General features: G+C 40.0%; 3 protein-coding genes across 4 annotated transcripts; all 3 read left to right on the top strand.

Moving 5' to 3' along the window:
* Nucleotides 1–288: 288 nt before the first annotated feature.
* On the top strand, nt 289–8,002 carry LOC125004216 (tetratricopeptide repeat protein 39B-like). The gene is made up of 18 exons (XM_047578658.1): nt 289–452; nt 2,558–2,589; nt 2,818–2,922; nt 3,090–3,221; nt 3,320–3,396; nt 4,003–4,132; nt 4,234–4,339; nt 4,479–4,544; nt 4,668–4,776; nt 4,891–4,958; nt 5,022–5,081; nt 5,171–5,332; nt 5,397–5,488; nt 6,219–6,339; nt 6,412–6,523; nt 6,604–6,721; nt 7,304–7,420; nt 7,518–8,002. Exons 1-18 carry the CDS (start codon nt 429–431, stop codon nt 7,630–7,632), a joined length of 1,746 nt encoding a protein of 581 aa, XP_047434614.1. The 5' UTR covers nt 289–428; the 3' UTR covers nt 7,633–8,002.
* A 1,487-nt stretch (nt 8,003–9,489) lies between these two features.
* LOC125004356 lies at nt 9,490–12,206 on the top strand. Of its 2 annotated transcripts, XM_047578897.1 has the most exons (4): nt 9,490–9,584; nt 9,859–10,018; nt 10,270–11,611; nt 12,000–12,206. In XM_047578897.1, the coding sequence occupies exons 2-3, from the start codon at nt 9,859–9,861 to the stop codon at nt 11,478–11,480; spliced, it is 1,371 nt and encodes a 456-aa protein (XP_047434853.1). In that variant the 5' UTR covers nt 9,490–9,584; the 3' UTR covers nt 11,481–11,611; nt 12,000–12,206. The 2 variants fall into 2 exon arrangements, with proteins under 2 accessions (XP_047434853.1, XP_047434852.1); XM_047578896.1 differs by lacking the exon at nt 9,490–9,584 and having other exon boundaries at nt 9,595–10,018.
* Nucleotides 12,207–12,860: 654 nt separating this feature from the next.
* Nucleotides 12,861–20,598, top strand: dnajb14 (DnaJ heat shock protein family (Hsp40) member B14). Its single transcript, XM_047579486.1, has 8 exons — nt 12,861–13,042; nt 16,279–16,453; nt 17,668–17,813; nt 17,979–18,167; nt 18,803–18,888; nt 19,019–19,128; nt 19,423–19,595; nt 19,699–20,598. Exons 1-8 carry the CDS (start codon nt 12,910–12,912, stop codon nt 19,821–19,823), a joined length of 1,137 nt encoding a protein of 378 aa, XP_047435442.1. The 5' UTR covers nt 12,861–12,909; the 3' UTR covers nt 19,824–20,598.
* The last annotated feature ends 230 nt before the right edge of the window (nt 20,599–20,828 follow it).

Here is a 20,828-nt window from a genome sequence, read left to right as displayed (position 1 = left end):
GAATTGCACGAGCTAATGATTCAAAAACATTAATTGAAATATAATTTCCAATTTTAAATATAATTTTTGTAAAGACTTAATATATCTCTTGTTGAGACTGAAAAAAGCCAGCTGGGATAGACTCCAGTAACCACCCGCGACCCCAGTGAAGTATTAAGCGGTACGAAAGATGAGATGAGATGAGAGTTAAAAGGCGGTACCGACAATGTCCAGTGGCGTTAAAGAAGCAGATTTATGGTCTTGCCCCATAAACCAAAGTCACTCCCAGACTGAATAAATACCGCGATAGGCCAAATTCCCGTAGTCTGTGAGAGGTGGATTTTCAGTGCATCCCAGAGTTTAGCTGGTTTCTGGTAGTAATAAGAAAACAAATCACATATTTTGTTCAACAACATTTCTTTTTGTTTGTTTTTTGACTCCAGCATCAAATGGAAGCGAATTCACTGCAGCAGGCAAGTTTTATATTTATATTACACCAAAAAAAATTCTACTGAAAGACTCTCAAAAGTTTTCCTTGCATTCTTGATGGGCTTGGGGTCATTTTGGACTGTTATTGTCGCAATATTTCTTCTGTCAATATCAATATATCGTTTTGCGAAGCAAGGCATTTTTTGACCATTTTTTTCTCTATTGTTTTGTGATTGATTTGAGCTACAAAATAATACTCGCAAAATAACATTAGTAAAAGCAGGTCTATTTTTATTGAACCTCATAGTCAAAGAATAGCCACCAACCAGCTGTAGGGGTGATGAAATTCATTTTATGTTCAAACATTTTTATTTATTTATTTTTTTTTTTAAATCGATCCCCTACTACTTTTACCTTTGATGCCTGCGATAGCACTTTCGGTACATTTGTAAATATCAGGGAAAATATCGACTGGTTCGTCGGTTTTAGGACCAATTTTATTTTCTTTGTAGATGCTTCCTTTGGGACATATAATTCACAGGTTGGTTGAACTTTCTATTTTTATGCTGAAGATACTCACATCTACCTTTCATAACACGCCAACATGAGTAGAACAGGCAACTCTCTCCACGACATTAAAAACTGGACGAGCAAACATTTCCTGCAGTTAAACTCAAATAAAACCGAAATCATTGTTATCGGACCACAACAGCCGCCAAAGTAAGTTATTCCCTCTGCAACAACATGCTGTTGTGAAACACCTTGATTTTATTCTTACCTTACCTCTTTAGTTAGTCCAAACTTGTGCATATTAGGAACATCTTCAAACCTGAGGCCGTCTTATCTTTTAAAGAGGGGCTATTTAATATGATTTTATTTAATTACATTTGGCTTATCTCACAACTTCAGATGATCCAAAATTCCCCAGTACTTTTCTACCGTGGGATCATATCACCTTGGTTTTAGCAGACGTCCGGGTTCCCGGTATGTTTTAGAACCAATTTTAAGGTCTTACGCGACTGTCTGATTAGTGTTCTAGTGAACTGTCTGAGGAAATTAGGTGGTCGACTGTGTGATCTCTTTTTAAAATCTCATCTTCCATACCGCTTAATCCTGCACTAGGGCCGCGGGGGTTGCTGGAGCCTATCCCAGCTGGCATCGGGCGAGAGGCGGGGTACACCCTGGACAGGTCGCCAGCCTATCGCTAACACTGAGACATGCAACCATTCACACTCACACGCACACCTAGGGTCAATTTAGAGTCGCAATTAGCATAGCGAGCATGTCTTTGGAGGTGGGAAGAAGCCAGAGTACCCGGAGAGAACCCACGCGAACACAGGGAGAACATGCAAACTCCACCCAGAAAGGCCCGAGCTGGACTCGAACCCGGACCTTCTCGCTGGGAGGCATCAGCGCTCTCTTTTCTCTCTTTTTAAAATCATTAATTAAAATATACTTTTATCAGAGAGCCTTTTCTGGTTTTTACTTCAATTCTACGTGAGTTTCATTTGAGATTTCAATGAAGTACGTTTGTGTGTTTTGTTGTTTTTCTGTGAATTGATCATTCTTTTAAATCTTTGTTTTATGTGTAGATTTGAGTTTTTTATGATATTTATGTGCAGCACTTTGTGATTCCAAAAAAAAGGCTATATACAAATCAAGATTATGATGTCTGACTGAAGATTAGAATGAATGAGATGAACAAAAACAGGAAGTCACTTTTAACAATTAATTCAACAAACAGGAATAAATAAAATGTTAAATAAATCAGGCGAGCACACAAAGGGATTTTGTAAGTGAACTTGGAATTTCTTTTATTAAGGATGTTGCTGGGTTATAGTAGTGTGCACATTTAAACATGTAATTCAAAAGTCAGCATTTTAAAAGAAAGAAAGAAGAAAGAAAATTATAGGTATGGCTGACAACTCCCATCACTAATGCACACATTTTCTTTTAATACTTTAATACTTTTAGATTTTGAGGGAACAGGCCTTTTGGGCTGCAGTAGGTGCGGTTTTCTAACTTTCTGAGGTTGGCTGGCTGACATGTGGTTTAACAACCTCCTTTGTTATACTTATTTACACATCATTTACATACTTTGAAAGTTTGACTTATAGGTATTTTTTGTTGTTGTTTTTTTGCTTTTCAGGTGGACACAAATGATCCCAGGGAGGATTCAGAGTAAGTAAATGTTTGAATGCAACAGGAATGAGCTTCCAGTAATCCCGTCCAGCATGTCGATGACAGACACATAATGTAATGTTGTAGTGCACCACACAAACACTAGAGCTCAGACATATGTTAGATGGCGTCATCCTCCTTCATTTGTTAGAAATGCTTCAGTAAAACAGTGCAGCTTCACACTATATTGCAACTTATTGACTATTAATTTTCCATTCTCTAATTCAGATCACCTAAAATGGATTTGGAGTCTGCACTGAAGGAATGCTTTTCTGCCCTCGACCTTTTCCTGAACAACAAGTTTGCGGATGCATTGGCCCTTTTAAAACCTTCGTAAGTCAGTGATAAAAACCTGAGAGTGCTGCTGAGTTTACTTTAGTTTATTAGCAATAAAAGTTTCTATACATTATTTTATTAAACACTGGACATTTCAATTTGTTTTAAAATGTTTGTTGCATTCGTGTCATTTTTTTTTTATTATTTTTTTGTTTTTTTTTCAGCAAGGGTAACAGCATGTACCATGCAATGGGCTACAGCAGCATCTTGGTAATGCAAGCAGGGATGACCTTTGATCCGAAGGACGTGGATGCTGCCATGACGTCGCTGAGAGAATCCTTGATAACCTGCCAGAAGTATGGCTTGACATGAGAGCATCTCATTCAGGTGTCAGTTTCAGAATTTGTGTAAGATGTGACTGTAAATCCTGTAAACCGTGTGTTTATGAACTTAGATTTCGAAAGAAAACTGGAATAATGGTGAGCTTAGCCAACCTGTGGTATGGGCAACCAGCTGACAGTCTGACAGAAGGTGAGTGGACCATCTGCTCACTATTCACCTTAGTAAATTAATATTCTTGATTAATACCTACCTACCTGTATACCTACCTACCTACCTACCTACATACCTGTATACCTACCTACCTACCTACCTACCTACCTACCTACCTACCTACCTACATACCTGTATACCTACCTACCTACCTGTATACATACCTACCTATCTGTATACATACCTACCTACCTACCTACATACCTGTATACCTACCTACCTACCTACCTACCTGTATACATATCTACCTACCTACCTGTATACATACCTACCTATCTGTATACCTACCTGTATACAGACATACCTACCTACCTACCTACCTACATACCTGTATACATACCTACCTACCTGTATACCTACCTGTATACATACATACCTGTATACATACCTACCTACCTGTATACCTACCTGTATACATACATACCTGTATACATACCTACCTACCTGTATACATACATACATACATACATACATACATGCCAACTTACCTACCTGCCTACCTACATGAATACATGCCTACCTGCATATCTGTTTTCTGAAAATGTCTCCTTTTTAACTCACATGCCCTAACATTTTCATCAACAGAAGAGATGCATGCAGAGCTGTGCTATGCTGAAGTGTTGCTGCAGAAAGCCGCCCTCACATTCCTGGATGAAAGTATAATCGGCTTCATCAAAGGAGGGATGAGAATCCGGAACAGTTATCAGATTTACAAGTAAGAAGCTTTGAGAACAACTGGAACTCGTCCATAACTTTAAAAAACAGTGTGTAATTTAAGTGATAATGGATGCGTTTTAAAATGTCTCTCCACAACAGGGAATGCCAGGCCATGGCCAATGTCATGAAAGATTTGGAAAAACAAAACAGTACACATGTTCACTTTAGAGGCGGGGTCAGCATGGGTATTGGATCGTTTAATCTGGTGAGAGCTGCAGAAAGCATACATTAATACTAGGAGCAAATGTTAATTTGAAGAAAAAAAAAAAAAAACTGAAGGTTTGGAGAGAAGTGTTTTTTAAGTTGTATCCTAATGTACTAGTTGCATGTGGTTTTGTTACCAGATGCTGTCTCTTCTTCCATCCCGAATCCTCAGACTGATGGAGTTTTTGGGCTTCTCCGGAGACAGAGTAAGTCACGTCACCCTATATACAAATACAGAAGTCCTCTCTTGTCATAATGAAATAATATAGTAGTATTGCTAAAAGCACCGTTTTTGTCAGTTGAAAGCATCGTTTGCAAACTGTCCCTAGGAGATGGGTTTGTCAGAGTTGAGAGAAGGAGCAGCTAGCAACAGCCTGCGCTCCATCCTCAGCACCCTGACTCTGCTCATGTTTCATCTCTACATCACAGTTATACTCGGTGAGTGGACTGTGTGGAGCGGTTCGTTCATTTCTCCAAGATTGAAATTTAAACTCCCATTATGTAGAGAGTTTAAACGGTGACAAAATAATATCTCTGCTCTATTTCTTTTAGGAACCGGGGATGGGAACGTTGCTGAGGCTGAAGCTTTGCTGGAGCCATACGTTGAAAAGTTCCCTAATGTGAGCAGTCACTGAATCTGACTGATGCATACATTTCTGTTTATTAAAGTATTTTATCCACAGGGAGCCCTCATTCTTTTCTACACTGCAAGAATTGCTGTGCTCAAAGGGAACTTCACGTTTGTGAGTACTGGTGATGTTTAGCTGCATGTGTTTACAAAAGTGTTGCAGATGTGGTTGCCGTACTGAAAGATGTGCCGTCTTCTCTGCAGGCTCAGGAGAAGTTCCTGGCCTGTATCGCGTCCCAGGAAGAGTGGCGCCAGATTCACCATCTGTGCTACTGGGAGCTGATGTGGGCCTACTCCTTCGAACAAAACTGGAGAGAGGCTTATCAATACGCCAACCTGCTCTGCAAAGAGAGCAAGTGGTCCCAGGTAAAGTAGCAGTTTCTTCCTTTCTTTTCCTTCTTGCAACAAACTGACGGCTCCTTTCTCGCAGGCCATCTATATGTTCCAGAAAGCTGCTATCCTGAGCATGCTCCCAGAAGAAGAAGTGACCAAACTGGGGGAAAATGTGGTGGAATTATTCAGGTGTGTAAAGAAAAAGATCAATAACTTACCTCGACAGTTGCATAGATACAGTCAGAAGTTTACATACACCCTGCCCGAATACTCTCAAATTTGATTTAAAAAAAAAGAAGAAATTAATCATTTAATCTTAATATATCTTCACTCTCTTTGGACAAAGGTGAAGATTGTAAGATTTTATTTCTTTGATCACATTCCCAGTTGGTATTTTGTAACATTGCCTTTAAATTGTTAAACTTGTGCCAAAACTTTCACGTAGCCTTCAACAAGCTTCATAATACATACATATAAGTTTGTGCATCCTTGCTCGCAGACGCTTTGTCCGTTCTCCCAATAAATTTCTCCTTTGATTGGGGTCAGGGCTTTGTGATGGTTAGTCCACTATCTCAACTGTTGTGCTCAAGACACTTTAGAAGTATGCTTGGAGTCATTGTCCATTTGGAAGACCCACGTGCAACTAGGTTTTAACTTCCTAGCTGATGTTACTTTAATAAATGTACTGGACATGCCCTTATACAGGCATCTATTTTATGAAGTGCCCAAATTGCCACTTCCACTACATGATACTGCAGCCCCCGTGCTTCACAGTGTTGGGATGTTGTTTTTTGTCTCTCAAGCCTCCAGTTTTCTTCCTCCAGACATAACGATGGCCATTATGACCAAACAGTTCAAATTTAGTTTCATGTATGGAAACGTCCCACTTCAACTTAATAAAGTAATTGTGGTTTTGCAGGCAGGTGGAAGGGCTGAGAATAAGAATTGCTGGCAAGTCGGTTCCGACAGAGAAGTTTGCAGCGAAGAAGGCACAGAGATACTCTTCCTCTGTCCCTGTGAAACTAGTCGTCCCTGCTTTGGTGAGGATAAATTGTTTCAGTGATTCAGCGAATGTGTTGGTTAGACTAAACAACGATGACCTTTGCCCGCAGGAAATGATGTATGTGTGGAATGGCTTCACGGTGGTAGGCAAAAGGCCTCGGCTGACTGAGGGCATCTTGTCTACTTTAGAGAAAGCAGAGGAGCAGCACAGAAATGATCCAAGTGAGATGAACAGCAACATGTCTGACACTTAAATGTTTTTCTTAGTACTTAAGAAAAACTAACAGCTTGTTTACGTGTAGACCCGTCAGAGTATCACCTGGATGACCAATGTGTCATCCAGCTGCTGAAGGGTTTGTGTCTAAGGCATCTGGGGCGCCTGGTCCAGGCTGAGATCTGCTTCAACCATGTCATTTCCAGGTGAGCTTCTTTCCACCTTCATGTTGACAATCAGTGTTCGGTGTCTTGCTCAAGGATACTTCGGCATGAGGTCAATATGCAGTATCTAAAGTAGAATCCATAGGATTTCAATACAAATTTTTCCTTTTCCAAAGCATAAACAAAATAAATGTTTCAAAATGGAAACAAACATTAAGGTTTCTGGGGGGAAAAATGCATTTCAGCCTAACGGTTTTGCTCTTAGTTTATATTTAACTGAATAAACACAAAGAATTTTAAGGATATTATGCACTACAATAAATACCTTCTTAAAGCTCTCACCTGCCATCTTTATTTGTATGTGTGTGCCGCTTTTGTATTTGTGACATTAGCTGAATCTGGTTTGCGTAATACTCAATGAACAATAATCAGGTGTATTAACCCCTCCTTTCAGTGTTTTCCTTTGGTACAGGAGTAACCTTTCTAGCATCAATCTTTATGAATACAAAAATAATCCTTATTTATCCCAATATCTTGCTTGAAAAGATGTAAAAACAAACAGTACTTGAATCGTTTTTGTTCACCTCTACGTATTGTTTAAACTTCATAGTTTTTTTGTTGCAGTGAAGATGCTATTAAGCATGACAACTATCTAGTTCCGTTTACCATGTATGAGCTGGGCATTTTGCACAAACAAAAAGGTGACATCAACAAGGCCATCACTGTGATTGAAAATGCCAAGTAAGTGTTTTCAGTCCACTGTCCCTGATTTAAAAAGTGCATGTTTTAAGTCCTCTATGTATAGAGTGAAATGACTAAAAAGTGATGTTGTTTGTAGGTCGAACTACAAAGACTACAGCATGGAGTCGAGGCTACACTTCCGCATCCATGCGGCACTCAACACGATGGGTTCCTTCGCAGCCAAACTTCCTCCTTCACGTACTCCAGCTTAAAAGACCTTAAAAGGCTCGAAATTTGACAGAAAACTGTGTAGACTAGATCATTAGTGTGTCAAAGTAGCGATCTGTGTTTTAGTCCTTTGTCATGCTGAGTTGATTCTACTATTTAATGTACAAAATGGTAAAAAAGCCTCAGCTGGTAACTGAATATGAAAGGACTTATTTCTGCTTATCATATCAATGTAATCCTTAGCAGACGATGCTGCAGTTGGAGACAGAACTGAAATAAGTGACATACTAAGTAAAAAATGAAGTAAGTGAGTTTCTGAATATGTGTTTGCAAGGTATTGTATTTGATCACTGACGTTGAAATAAAATATGCAAAAAAAGCAGCAAAGCATGGAATAAATGATTTTTACATATATCACTTTTCTGTAATTTAATACAGTTCTTGTCCCGGCATTCATGTAGACGTTACTTAGACATGTACCACCCACCTAGACCAGACCAAAACTGGCACCCCCACCCCATAGCAATGACACTCCTTGGTGGCAGCAGGCACCACCAGTATGGATGCAGCCTGACAGACCCATGAATAAAAATGGTTTAGGAACAACTCAAAAAACAGGAAAAACAGCACAAGGTGTTGACATGGCCTCCAAAAATCACCAGATCCTAAACTGATCAAGTATCTGTGGGATGCACTTGAACAAACCTGATCCATAGAGGCTCCTCCCCTCAACCCATAGGAGCCAAAGACCCCCACTAACAACATCCTGTTGCCATACAACTGTTTTCGAAGCACAAGAGAGACCTACACAATATTATGAAGGTGGTCATAATGTTATGCCTAATCACTGTAAACTGGACATGAAAGCAGGAGAATTCAGTGCAGAACAGTTATGGAAGATAGTGGAAAAGAACCTGAGAGCACGCCAATATTTAAGAATCAAATACTATAGTTATTTTGATATGTATGCAGATGGATCTAAAAATGAAGAAGGTAAGGTGGGAATTGGCGTACATGTCGCAACATTGAACTACAGTATTGGAAGAAAATTATCTGATCAACTGTCAGTCTCCACAGCAGAAATGGTGGCAATTATCATAGGTCTGCAATGGATAGAAGAAGTAAAACCGGATGGAGTAGTATGTTGGGTAGATTCTCTTGCAGCATTATAGTAAAAGTATGAAATCAAGCCGAGAGGATTTAATACTGGAATCCCAGCAAAGTTTATTCAGACTGCACATGCTAAGAACAGAGGTGAGGTTTTGCTGGGTGCCTGCACATGTAGGTGTAAAAGGGAATGAGGGAGCAGAAAGAAGCTAAAAAGCTAAGAAAGCAATCAGGATGAAAGATATAGTAAATGTACCTTTGGGAAAAGGAGAGGTTAAGGCAGTGATCCAAAAACAAATTATGTAAAAGTGGCAAACCGGCTGGGACAGGGAGTGTAGCGGAAGGAAATATTACAGTGCACAGAAATCTATCAATGCTCAGAGCGTGAAGAGGAAAAACAGAAAGGAGGAGACAGTTTTAACCAGATTATAATTCAACCCTACAGGGTTAAACAACACACTGTTTATGGCTGGTTAAAGTCAATCATATAAATGTGTGGAGTGTCAAATGACAGTAAATGTGAAACATATATTGTTACATTGTAGGAAATACAGTGAGGAGCAAATAAGATCAACAGAAAAAAATTATTAAAGAAAGAAAATAATGGAATATTGAGGCTATATTAGGAACTGTAGGAGAGGGGATAAAAGATGCACACAGAGATACTGTATAATATTTGAAGGATACAGGGTTATATAATAGAATTTAGGAGTTTTTTTCCAACATGGTGACGATGGACGGTACCATGTGTACTCCGATACGGTAGGTGGCGATGTGCTTCTTTAAATGCATGGTTGCAACCTGCCAATAAACGAGGAATAAGAAGAAGTAGGAGTAGAAGAAGAAGATTTTTATTTACTTATTTTTAAGAAAGCAAAGCGGGAGAACGGTAAGAAAAATAGACTTTTAATTATAATCCAACGAGTGTGGTATTGACGAATTAGAGTGTCATTACTCGCAACTCTGCTAGAAAGGGCGATAATGGATTTGGAAAAGTCTTATGGCAATATCAGCGTTTTTGGTGTGTTGTGGTGCACACTTCTATTACTCTGTGTATACCCATGCGCGCACGCACACATACACATAGACACACATGCATATTTTCATTGATTGTTGTTTCATTGATTGTTTTTTTTTTCTTTTTTTACCTTCTTTTCTTCCAGATGCACCCTTCTATAATTAAAAAAGACAACAAGCTGAAGCACACAACCGTGTCTCCATCTGTGTTTGGGTGTCCTCTCTGCCCCGTATACACCACTAAAAATGAAAGTGTCATCCAGAAGCACTTGCTGAATCATGTGTTAAACGCAGTGCATTTCAATGGTATGGGCGTCTTTTTGAGATAATATGCCTTTACGTGTAATTTTGAATGGCACTTGTGTTTTTGCACGCCTATGGTTATATTGTAACCAGTGTTATACTGCGTCGCACTCCTTTGAGGCCTGTGGATAAGCTTATCACAGAAAGTTTTTAGCAATGAAAAATACATCAGTATAAACTCTGTAGGGTGTTAAGTAAATATTTGTTTCTCAGGTACTGTAGGATTTTTATGACAAATTACTCTCCTCTTTTAGAAATGATCATCTGCAGATGCAACCTGCGCTGCAGAGATGGAGGCCATTTTCACTGTCCATTTTGCGGAACTACAATAATCCGGAAAGACTCAATTATAATGCACCTTATAGAGTGCAAAAATAAATATGATGCGGCCCAACTCACACTGGCTCCACCTTCCCAACTGCCCTCACCGGACACCCACCCTGCTGCTGTTTTATCATCAGTGAGCGTGGAACATTCGTATTCACTTCCAGTTTCTGTGTTGGCCGTGAAAATTGACCATTCCTACACGCAAACCGCATCCTCTAACACCCCTGCTGTTGCTCCACTTGAACCAGAAGAGCCAGATCTCTCTCGGTCGCCCCCAGCTACAAACTCAGAGGAGCCCATTGCTTCAGAGGAACCAGTCACTGGGGATGTGCCACCAACCCATGTAAAGTGCCCACACTGCACAGTTGTCTTGTACAAAAGGAATTTGTTTTTACATGTCCAAAGAAAACATGTCAAAACAAAAGACATAACAGCACAATATCACTTACAAAGTACGACTGTTGACCAAAGTAACGGCCTCTATGCTGTTAGAAAAACTTATAGAGGATTCAACGTTCCAGTGCATGTGCAGCGCAAGACATTGGATCAACAAAATGTGACGAGATGTGAGATGGAGGATTGCAGACAATACCACCTGCTCGCAGAGCAAAGTGGCCTCTCTCCCAGCTTGTGCCATCACGTCCGTTCCTTGGATTACTGTAGCACCACCGCCAGTGAGGAGCAACTGGACCACCAAGTCCTCCAGGAAGTGGCGGAAAGCCTTTTTTTTGCCGACTCTACAGTAGCCGAGTGCAAAGCAAGGCAACGAGAAGCAGAGGAAGCACATGTCCCTTTGTCTGTCCTCGTTGACCTTTCTAGTTCTAAAAATCACATATGCATTTCCGTCCATGAGCCCAAATTACACCATTACAGCTCGCTAGGGAGAGTCTTTGTAAACCATAACATAAGAAAAAACACCTGGCATTGTCCCTGCGCTAAGGCACTTGCATCTTGTGTTCACAAATACATTGCAAAGTGGCACCTTTTCCAGACACACAAACACCTTTTTGAGACTGTGCAAACAACCACCACATCACCAACAACAACAACTCACTTTTGCCAGTCACCCCACTGCAGAGATGGGGAGAAGTGTGAGGTGTGTTTACCAGTACAAAAGAATACCAACCATTCTCCCTGAAGAAGTTTCCCTCGGGGGTTGCTTCGTATTGAAAGAACCTGTATGCTCTGTGAAGAAAATCTATAAACCTGAGGAGGCTGTTCAAATAACTAACACAGCCACAGTAGATGGAATGGGAGGATTACCACAAAGTAAGTTCAATACATTTTTGGATCGATGGTTGTGTACGGTTAATTTATGTTTGTGGGTAAATGAAGATTCTATGTGTTATGTGTTCCCAGAGATTCAACATTAAAAAGGTACATTTGTTTACTTTGTATTTTTCTTTTCAGTAGATCTTTGAGCTCCTGAGGTCTTTGATAATGTCACAGGCATATCAGACAAAATAAAGAGATCAGATGTAAAACTTTAAGATTTTGTCTTTGACGTGATGCTCCCAGAGTTGAGAAGGTCAATCTAGCTTGCTTGGGAAATGGAAGGGAATTATTAGGTTGTCAATTTTATACCTTAAAACAAAAGAGTGCATCCTTTAGTTTACAGCATCACAATGTATGACTGCATCATGTTACTATTTTTCAGATTTTGATCAAAGTGATTCAAGAAGAGGGCCTGACTAGGCTGAAGGCAGACACCACCCGCCACCACATATCAAGAGAGATCAGGATGGCCAGTGGGAACCTGGAGACACCTATTAATTGTTTTGTTTTGTTTTCATTGCTGTATGTTTATTTGTCTGTTCTCTGTTACACTGGTTTACACTGATAATTAACACATTTCTAGACCAAGAAAATGTTTTTGTTGTTTATTTGTTTCTTACTTTTAACATAAATTAATATTAATGTGAAACCTTCACGTTGATATGATATTTGCTATGACTATTTGTATGGTAGTTATTATTCAGTTATATTGTGTGTGTGGTACCACCACCACACAAACATATTCATATTTGTTTTTATAACGTTGATAATCAAGGTAAGGTTAACATTAGAACTTCGTAGCTTTACAGCAGCCCATCAACTTGTGGAGTCAGGTTATGATAAACACAAACACACACACACACACAAATCTTTGTAAACGTACATGTGTTTTTTAAACTTATATTCTAGCTTGGACGGCGCTTAATTAACTTCCGCTTGAGAATTCCGCCATATTTCCCTTGATCGAGCGCAATTAACTTTTTATCTTTATTATTAATAAAGATCGTTTAACAACAAATGGGCACCGGTTATATCACACAATCCAAGCAGCAAGAAATAATAAAAAATAACAAAAATAAAATAAATTAAATGGACTACATAAAAAAACACAAGAAGCTTACACAGTCTTAAGGCACTTATCGAATGTATTTAAAGAATGCAGAAGAATGAAACTTGAAGTGTTGAGGTTTTTATTTTTTCTGACGCTGCTGTCAGTGGCGTTGACCACGTGGTGCTAGATCCGCTCAGCTGACCTGGCCGTTGGGGGGAGGAAGGAAGGAAGAGGAGAGAAGATGGAAGGGAACAGAGACGAGGCGGAGAAATGTATAAATATAGCGACGAAAGCCCTCGAAGCCGGAGATGTAGAAAAGGCGCTGAGGTTTCTCCACAAAGCGGAGAAGCTCTACCCGACCGTCAGAGCCAAAGGTAACAACTCCGTCTGTTTAGCCGACTAGGGCTAAGATAAGCTAGGCTAAGCTATCAGCTGTTAGCGTGTAGCCGGCGACTGGTAGCATCAGTGTCGATTTGAGATCACACAAGGTTGTTTGTTGAGGTGAGTGATGTTGAGTGTTTATCAGGCACGTGTGTTTGTGTGACTACTCGATGTTTGTGGGGAATAAAAAAACGCGGTTTAAAGAAAAGGCACATTTAGCATCCCTGTTAGCCAAGCTTTGGGCCCGATATCTTAACCCTGCCTGCCCTTACCGTAATAAACGTAACAGCGAATAAAGTGAGGTCTTCGTCATATGCTGAGTAAGCGATTAGCTATCTGTGATCATACTGTATCTCAATATTACAGCCATTTCATAATTGTCAATCTCAGATTACGCCTCCAATAACGCAGTGTTACCTGTCAACCGTGTGTACACATCGACACCGCTGTTAGTTTTAATTTCACTTTAACTCAAAGTAGTAGATTTTCTTTTAACGAAGTTTCTGTGGCTTGTTGTGAGTTTGTCTGGGTTTCTGTGTGGGTAAAGCGCCGGAGTAGAGCCTGGATGGGGACGTGGGGCGCTGATTTTCACGCTGTCCAGGCCACACAAGCAGCCACTAATATCCTTTAATTGAACACCCTACCCTACCCAGAGAGCTTCCAAATAGAGGCTAATCCACGACACACAACCAACCACCAATCCTTTAATTCACAGGTGTCAAACGTATGGCCCGCTGACCTAAAGCGGCCTGCCAGGGGGTCCAATCTGGCCCGCAGCATGAATTTGCAAAGTGCGGAAATTACATAGTCTGCAATCTTTCAGTAAAAATAACTGCTATTCCGAGCAGACAGCAGTGTGTTTAAATTGCACTTCCATTTCTTTCTAAAGGATGTGTCTGTGAAGGTCCTCAGTCATCCAGGTCATAGTAGAAAAGGTCATAGTTATTGTTGCTTATAGATTATTATTCTGTTTTGTTACTGCGCCGGGCTGCTTGAGATTAAATTGGTCTGGATCTGGCCCCTGAACTAAAATGAGTTTAACCCCCCTGCTTTAATTGAATGACTTACGCAGAGAGCTTCCTAATAGAGGCTAATCCATGACACACAACTGTGCGGCCCAGCCTTCTCATTCAGTGTTGTTGTGTTTTTACACTTTAGATTAATACTCAATACATCAAACTATGAAGGAACACACATTGAACTATGTAGTGAACAAACCAGAATATCTTTTATAGATTCTTTAAAGCAGCCATATTTGTTTAGATATAGATTGCTATATGAATCATACCGTATATAACCTTAATGTTAATTGTTTATTGCAGCTAAGGACGTAGTGTTCATGACATTCAACTAAATTATTGTAATTTACATAAGTGTGATTTACGGTCATTCAAAAAGCTTTTGAAAAAGCAACTGAGTATCAACACAGGAGACCCAGCTCATCAGGAAATGATTCAGCAGTCCACCTACACCTGAAGGACAAAGGAGACTCCTTGGAAGATAACAACATCCAAATCTTAGCCAGAGAAGACAGATGGTTTGAAAGAGGAGTAAAGGAAGACATCTATGTCAGATTAGGAAAAAACAAAGCTTCTCTAAACAGAGGAGGTGGACTTAATCTGGATATAATCTGCCATCTATTTACAATACAGTCCTAACTTCTGTCCCAAAGAACTTTCAACCCCATTCACACCTTGAGACTGAACCCCCTGATTGATGATACCAACAAACCGTTAAATAGTGTAATATTTGTGTACGGTAGTGTGTTCCTTATCGTGACGGTTCAAAACAAACGGTTGACGGGTTCATCATGGCAGTGAAGCACCCACATGAGGCCTGAGTCTGCGTCATACAGCAAGTTATCTGGCATCAGTAGGCTGCTTATCACCTAACTCACTAGTAACCCACGATTTCCAAGCTGATGAGTTAACATTAAAGGAAATATTGTAAAACGTTGTCATCCAGTAATCTAAAAAGTATAGCTGTTACCGCTGTCCACTGAGGACAGATTAAGTTGTTGTGGCTGCCAAAGATATATTCCTGAACATCGGAGAATACGGAACATAAACACAACTAGAATACAAAGTTTAGTGGTAGACACTAAAGAAAAGACACTTGACAATACACTGTGTTCATGATGTAAATTAGCCTAGAGGACTGTGAGAAAGGAGGATTATATTATGTCTTGCCAGGTCTAAAAGTTTCCCAGCAGATCATTGAATTGCACACAAGATGGTCAATATTGTTTACTTCTGTTTTAATGTTGCTTATTGGTGTAAGTTGGTTATTGCACAGATGTTAGAGACGAGATTACAGCTTTGCTGTCACCCACCACCTGCACAGGCTCGAGAGAGCAGCCCAGAACAGAGCCGGCCTCATTCGCCAGACTATTATTGCAGTAAAGTGGGGACACTTCAGGAAGCTGTTTTTACGAATTCAGGGTCTTATCTTAGTGTGTCATTGGGGCGTAATTGTACTGTATATTTCATCATCACGGTTTGTACGAAGTGTCTAGTTATATTTAAGGGCTGTGACGCACAAATTCTGGTCGGCCGTATTCTGTGGCTGTCGGGGCTGTCTGACATCTGTGACCCTGTTTTCTCCCACACCAGCAAACCCAATTTTTATCACATTTGATCGGCCACAGAATGGGCCAGTGACAGATCTGTGATTGGTGGATCAGCATAACAAACCAGTGCACGAGTACTTTCACAACAACATTATCGTCTAGAATTAATACACTGTAGATGAACTGATCGGCAGGATGTAGGAGAAGACAGCCCTGTGCAACAGTTTGAAACTCGTCCTAGCTTCCCACCTGATTGTAGCTATAGGTTCCCAGAGTTTTTCCCTGTGATGGAGGTTGTTGCAGAGCATTCAAGTACAACAGCTTGGCCCAGACACAGGATAAACTTCAGCGCAGACGGAAGATGTATACAATTTATGTTTGTGTATTGTTTCCAGACTTGCACTGTTTGCTGATGCTCGGTGACACACTATTCCCTGTCAAAAACATTTGCGGCTACTGAAAACACGCAGCATGTACTAGGCGCCTTAAAAGCAACTTGTAAAGTAAAGTCCGGAGCCGTGAAAGCAGTGTATGAATTATTGAATGCAGATACAATTTATAGTTGTGCACATTCAGTCATTCATCTCTAAATGTCACTCAACTAAAGTTGGACACAACCCAGATGGTAATAACTCATCATTTAATTTGTCGTCTTTTTAGCTTTCTTGGACGCACTAACAAAGAATGGGAGCTCAGCAGGAAATGGTGCCTATCGCAGGAAACCGGCCGAACACTCGGAAGCTAACGGCGCCCGGTCAGACAGAGAGAACCAAGAATCTGGAGGAAGTGGTTCTTCTAAAGTCTTCACCAAAGAACAGGTGGAAGGTGTGCAAAGGTGAGAATGTTGGCGTTCAGTAGATGCTTTATCCTGTCTCATGTCAGTTGTTTGTTTTACCCTTTTCCTACAACGGACCCTTTGTTTGCCTTCTGACTGGTCTGTGTTGACCACCAACCACAGGGCTTTCAGTCTTAGTCAAGACTTCCTATGTTACTGTTGCTAGGTTACACATAGCTATAGAGAGGGCTATTCCCATAGAAAAATATTGATAACAAAAAATAGAGGTCTTGTTTTTTTCATATTTTTGAAGAATTACACATAAGAGTTTCACTGTTATTATATCTATGGATTTTCAACCGTTTTCTGTGCAACTTGACCTCACATGTCTATGGGTCTCTGTGAAAGACCTACTGTTCCTGCTATACTTGATTCAACCTTTCATTTTTGGCCAAACAAAGGCACTCGTGCAGTACCTTGTGCACATAACTACTGCTCAGGGAACCTTTGCATCTTGATGTCTGTGTTTCCCATGAGGGTGATGAGAGACATGTAACCGTGTCGGCTAGACACCTGGTAACCAACACGTGTTTTAATTTTAGACCATACGACAAGACAAGATAGTATCCTATGCATAATTCATTTATAAGATAACAAACAGAGCTCGTCGTTACACAGTCTTGCCAGTGTGTTGCAGTTAAAGTTAGGCATTCACAGATCCCCCCATGGTTTAAATCCTGTGGGGGATGCTTTAGTGAGTTTAAATTGCATCATGTCATTAACGGCTCCAGCCTTAGCTGCTGTACATAGAGTACATTGTGGTCATTTAATTCACTGTTAATGAAATATACTTGACACAATCTTGACACAAAATGTTTAAATTCAAAGTTAATAAAATGACACAATGTGCAATAACCACGGAACATTGTTCATTTAAATCATTTTACACATGAATATTTATACACTTTGCTATTTTAGGATGCACAACAATATCTCAAAAACATTAATTTTGTCATATTGATTTCAGCCATAGCCAATGACCCTACATGTGTTATGACATGATGTGTTATGTGGACGTGCACATAAACACATCCAAACACTTATGTGTAGAAATGTAAACATCATAAGCCACACTGTGTGTAAATATAGCTGTTTGTGTTAGGGTTAGTGTTTGGATGTCAGTTATTAACAAATGATTTATTGCTTCTTTGTGTTTTTTTTTTTTTTTTTTTTTTTTTTTTTTAGACTTTTCACCTTCTGTGTGTGTGTTTCAGAATAAAGCGGTGTAAGGACTACTATGAAGTGCTCGGAGTCAGTAAAGAAGCCAATGAAGAAGAACTTAAGAAAGCCTACAGGAAACTAGCTCTGAAGTTCCATCCGGACAAAAACCATGCACCTGGAGCAACGGAGGCCTTTAAAAGTAAATTTACTGCTTTTATTTTTTTAATTTCTTTATCAGTTTGGAAGTGACTACGTTTAAAGTTGTACTGTCTACAATTGAGCCATTGAGCCCTGGCACAGGATAGCATTATACATATATACACGTACAATGAATTTCCCCCCTCTAACTCGACTCTTCCTCCAGAGATTGGCAACGCATACGCAGTGCTGAGCAACTCAGACAAACGGCGGCAGTATGACCTGACGGGAGGGGAGGAGCCGAGCAGCCCCAGTCACTCCCATGGAGGGGGCTTTGACTTCCACAGGGGCTTCGAGGCAGACATCACTCCCGAGGACCTCTTCAACATGTTCTTTGGAGGCGGCTTCCCCTCCTGTAAGTGAGCACTTGTATGTGTATAGCGGCTCTGACGCATAACTTCAAACTTAAAACAGGTGTTTGTTCCACATGTTAAGAATGTATTGAAATACTCTTCATGGTGTCAGTTATCAATTTAACTTTCTAGTTTAGATGTTTTTTTTATGTTGAGTGTTAAGATCCTTAGATAATAACTTGATGTTTATGGGCTCAGAACACAGAGTCTACATATAAAGCAATAAGGCAATTATTTTGTGTAGTGATTTTTAAGTCATGAGTAGATTCTCCGTTAGATCCGCTTCAACAAATATCGTGACAATCCAATACTAAACTTGAAACCAGCCCACCTATCAGCGGGTTTATGGTTCAGAGAGGGTTTACTCCTCAAATGCACTTTAGTGTTGCTGTAAATTGTGCCACCACTCTTGGTGCTAGGCATTAGTTTGTGTAAAATGGTTATAATAAAGAGGACGGATGCACTTTCTTGTTGTCGTCATCCTCTCCCCTGAATGAAGGGCAAATAAGGGCTCAGATGACAGTGAGCAGCATGAACATATACTTCGTGTTTTCAGAATAGGTACAGTAGGTGACATTGTGTTCCATAACTTTGTGTCTGGCTAATATTTATATATTTTGTTCCCATTCGTCTACAGCAAGTGCACACACTTTCACCAACGGCAGGACGAGCTACAGCCAACATACGGATTACCGGCAAGAGAGAACAGAAGAAAGGGGGGATGTATGTTCAGAATTTGTTATTTTTAAGAAACGCCAGTGTTTAGTTGATGCGTTTCTGCACAAGCTCTTTTTGTTGTTAAATAATATATTTGTTACTGAAACTAAAGTAACCACCCTCTGTTTCTCTCCAGGGGGGGTTTTCGATGTTTATCCAGCTGATGCCCATTGTGGTCCTGATTTTAGTGTCAATACTGAGCCAGATGATGGTGTCCCCTCCGCCCTACAGCCTCTACTCCAGACCGTATGTCAACACTCAGTCTCTTCCTGTCATTTGCCTGCACTAGTATGCAGAAAATCTCAAATCTCTGACAACATTCACTCATTCACCTGTCCTACTGCATCTTCAGAGCTGATATCATCACGCATTACATCTCTAAGTTGGCCTCTAGGCGTCTTTTCTGTTGACTTGTTCGTTAATTTAGTACAGTCTTTTTGTAGTTCTTTGCAGGAAATGCGGACTACATCGAATATGAATGTGTGTGAAACTCATTACGTTGTCAAACGCTTAAAGCTTGCTCCTCCTTTGTCTCTCCAGGTCCACGGGTCAGACCGTAAAAAGGCAGACGGAGAACCTGCGTGTTGACTACTACGTCACTAGGGATTTCAAGTCAGAGTTCAAGGGCTTAGCACTGCAGCAAATCGAGAAAAACGTAGAAGAGGACTATGTATCTAATGTCAGAAATAACTGCTGGAAGGAGAGACAGACAAGTAAGTAACCGTGGCTGTAAAATACGTTTACATCTTACTGAATTCAGAAATGGATTTTATTTTTGTAAATCCCTCACATCGTTTCTCTGCTTGTCTCATCCAGAAACAGACCTGCTTTACGCTGCTAAAGTATACAGGGATGATCGTATGCGCAAGAAGGCAGAGCTCATGACCATGGATAACTGCAGGGAGCTGGACAGACTAAATAACCTATTCAGAGGCGGTTGAGTTGGATGCTTCTAGATGATGTAAATGTATATGAATAGATGTGTATGTTCATGATTTTTAAAAAGAAACAATCTTTACACTAGGAGCAAAAAACTAATGAAATAGTTTAGCTCTATTACTGAAGTTATAATATGTTCCTCCTCGTATCCCCTTGGAACTTCTCTTCGTCACTCCATCCTGACCCCAGGGATTGCCTTGTTACATCATATTGAACCAATCTACACGCACTGTAGAAAGCTCCACACCTTTTATCTATTTTTTTTTTTTTACTCTGCTTTTCTTGTGTTTTCCTGGAAGCAAGAAGGACAAGGACATTTGATTGTAAAGGCATGTGCTTTGATTAGTGATATCCTGAGGGGCATTTGGCACAAGCAAGGTACTCTCTTAGGAACCACAAACAGCTTTTCATCTGCAATCATCTGCTTGTCATAAATACAGTGTAGGAGACATGGTTGGAGGCACTTTCAAACAAAAGAAGGAAATCTAAAAACATAGCAGAATGCTTGTTTTAGCTGCCTACTCACCTCCACGCGTGGATGAAGATCAGCAAATCATGAAAAGTGACTTTGCCACTAGAGAACATTTTATATTTTCCACTCCTAAATGTGAAGCTGGCTGGGACTATACATGGAAGGACACTGGAACTGTTCATTCATAAGCAGTTGTACATTTTCATTTTTGAATGTTTATGCAGTAATTTAAGTAACTATAGAAGAAACATGGGTTTTCTTCAGTGCTCGACTAATCATTTAAATAAAGTAAAATTGTTACCACAGACTGTGTGGAGGTGTCAATTGATCTGCACAAATGTAAGAAGCTGCAATGGATATTTTAACTCCCTTAATCTTCTGCTGCTGCCCTAATATAGAGGATATAAAGAGAATTTGAGAAGTGTGTGTGTGTGTGTGTGTGTATATATATATATATATATATATAGTGTTTTATACTTAGTATTTAATGTAGCTTTGTAATGTTTAGATACAAAAACCACATAAATACCATTTA

The sequence above is a fragment of the Mugil cephalus genome, chromosome 2 (genome assembly GCF_022458985.1).
Source record: "Mugil cephalus isolate CIBA_MC_2020 chromosome 2, CIBA_Mcephalus_1.1, whole genome shotgun sequence".
In the NCBI taxonomy this organism is placed as follows: Eukaryota; Metazoa; Chordata; class Actinopteri; order Mugiliformes; family Mugilidae; genus Mugil; species Mugil cephalus.
The sequence above is the reverse complement of the archived record's forward strand: the minus strand, read 5'-3'. Positions and strand labels throughout refer to the sequence as shown.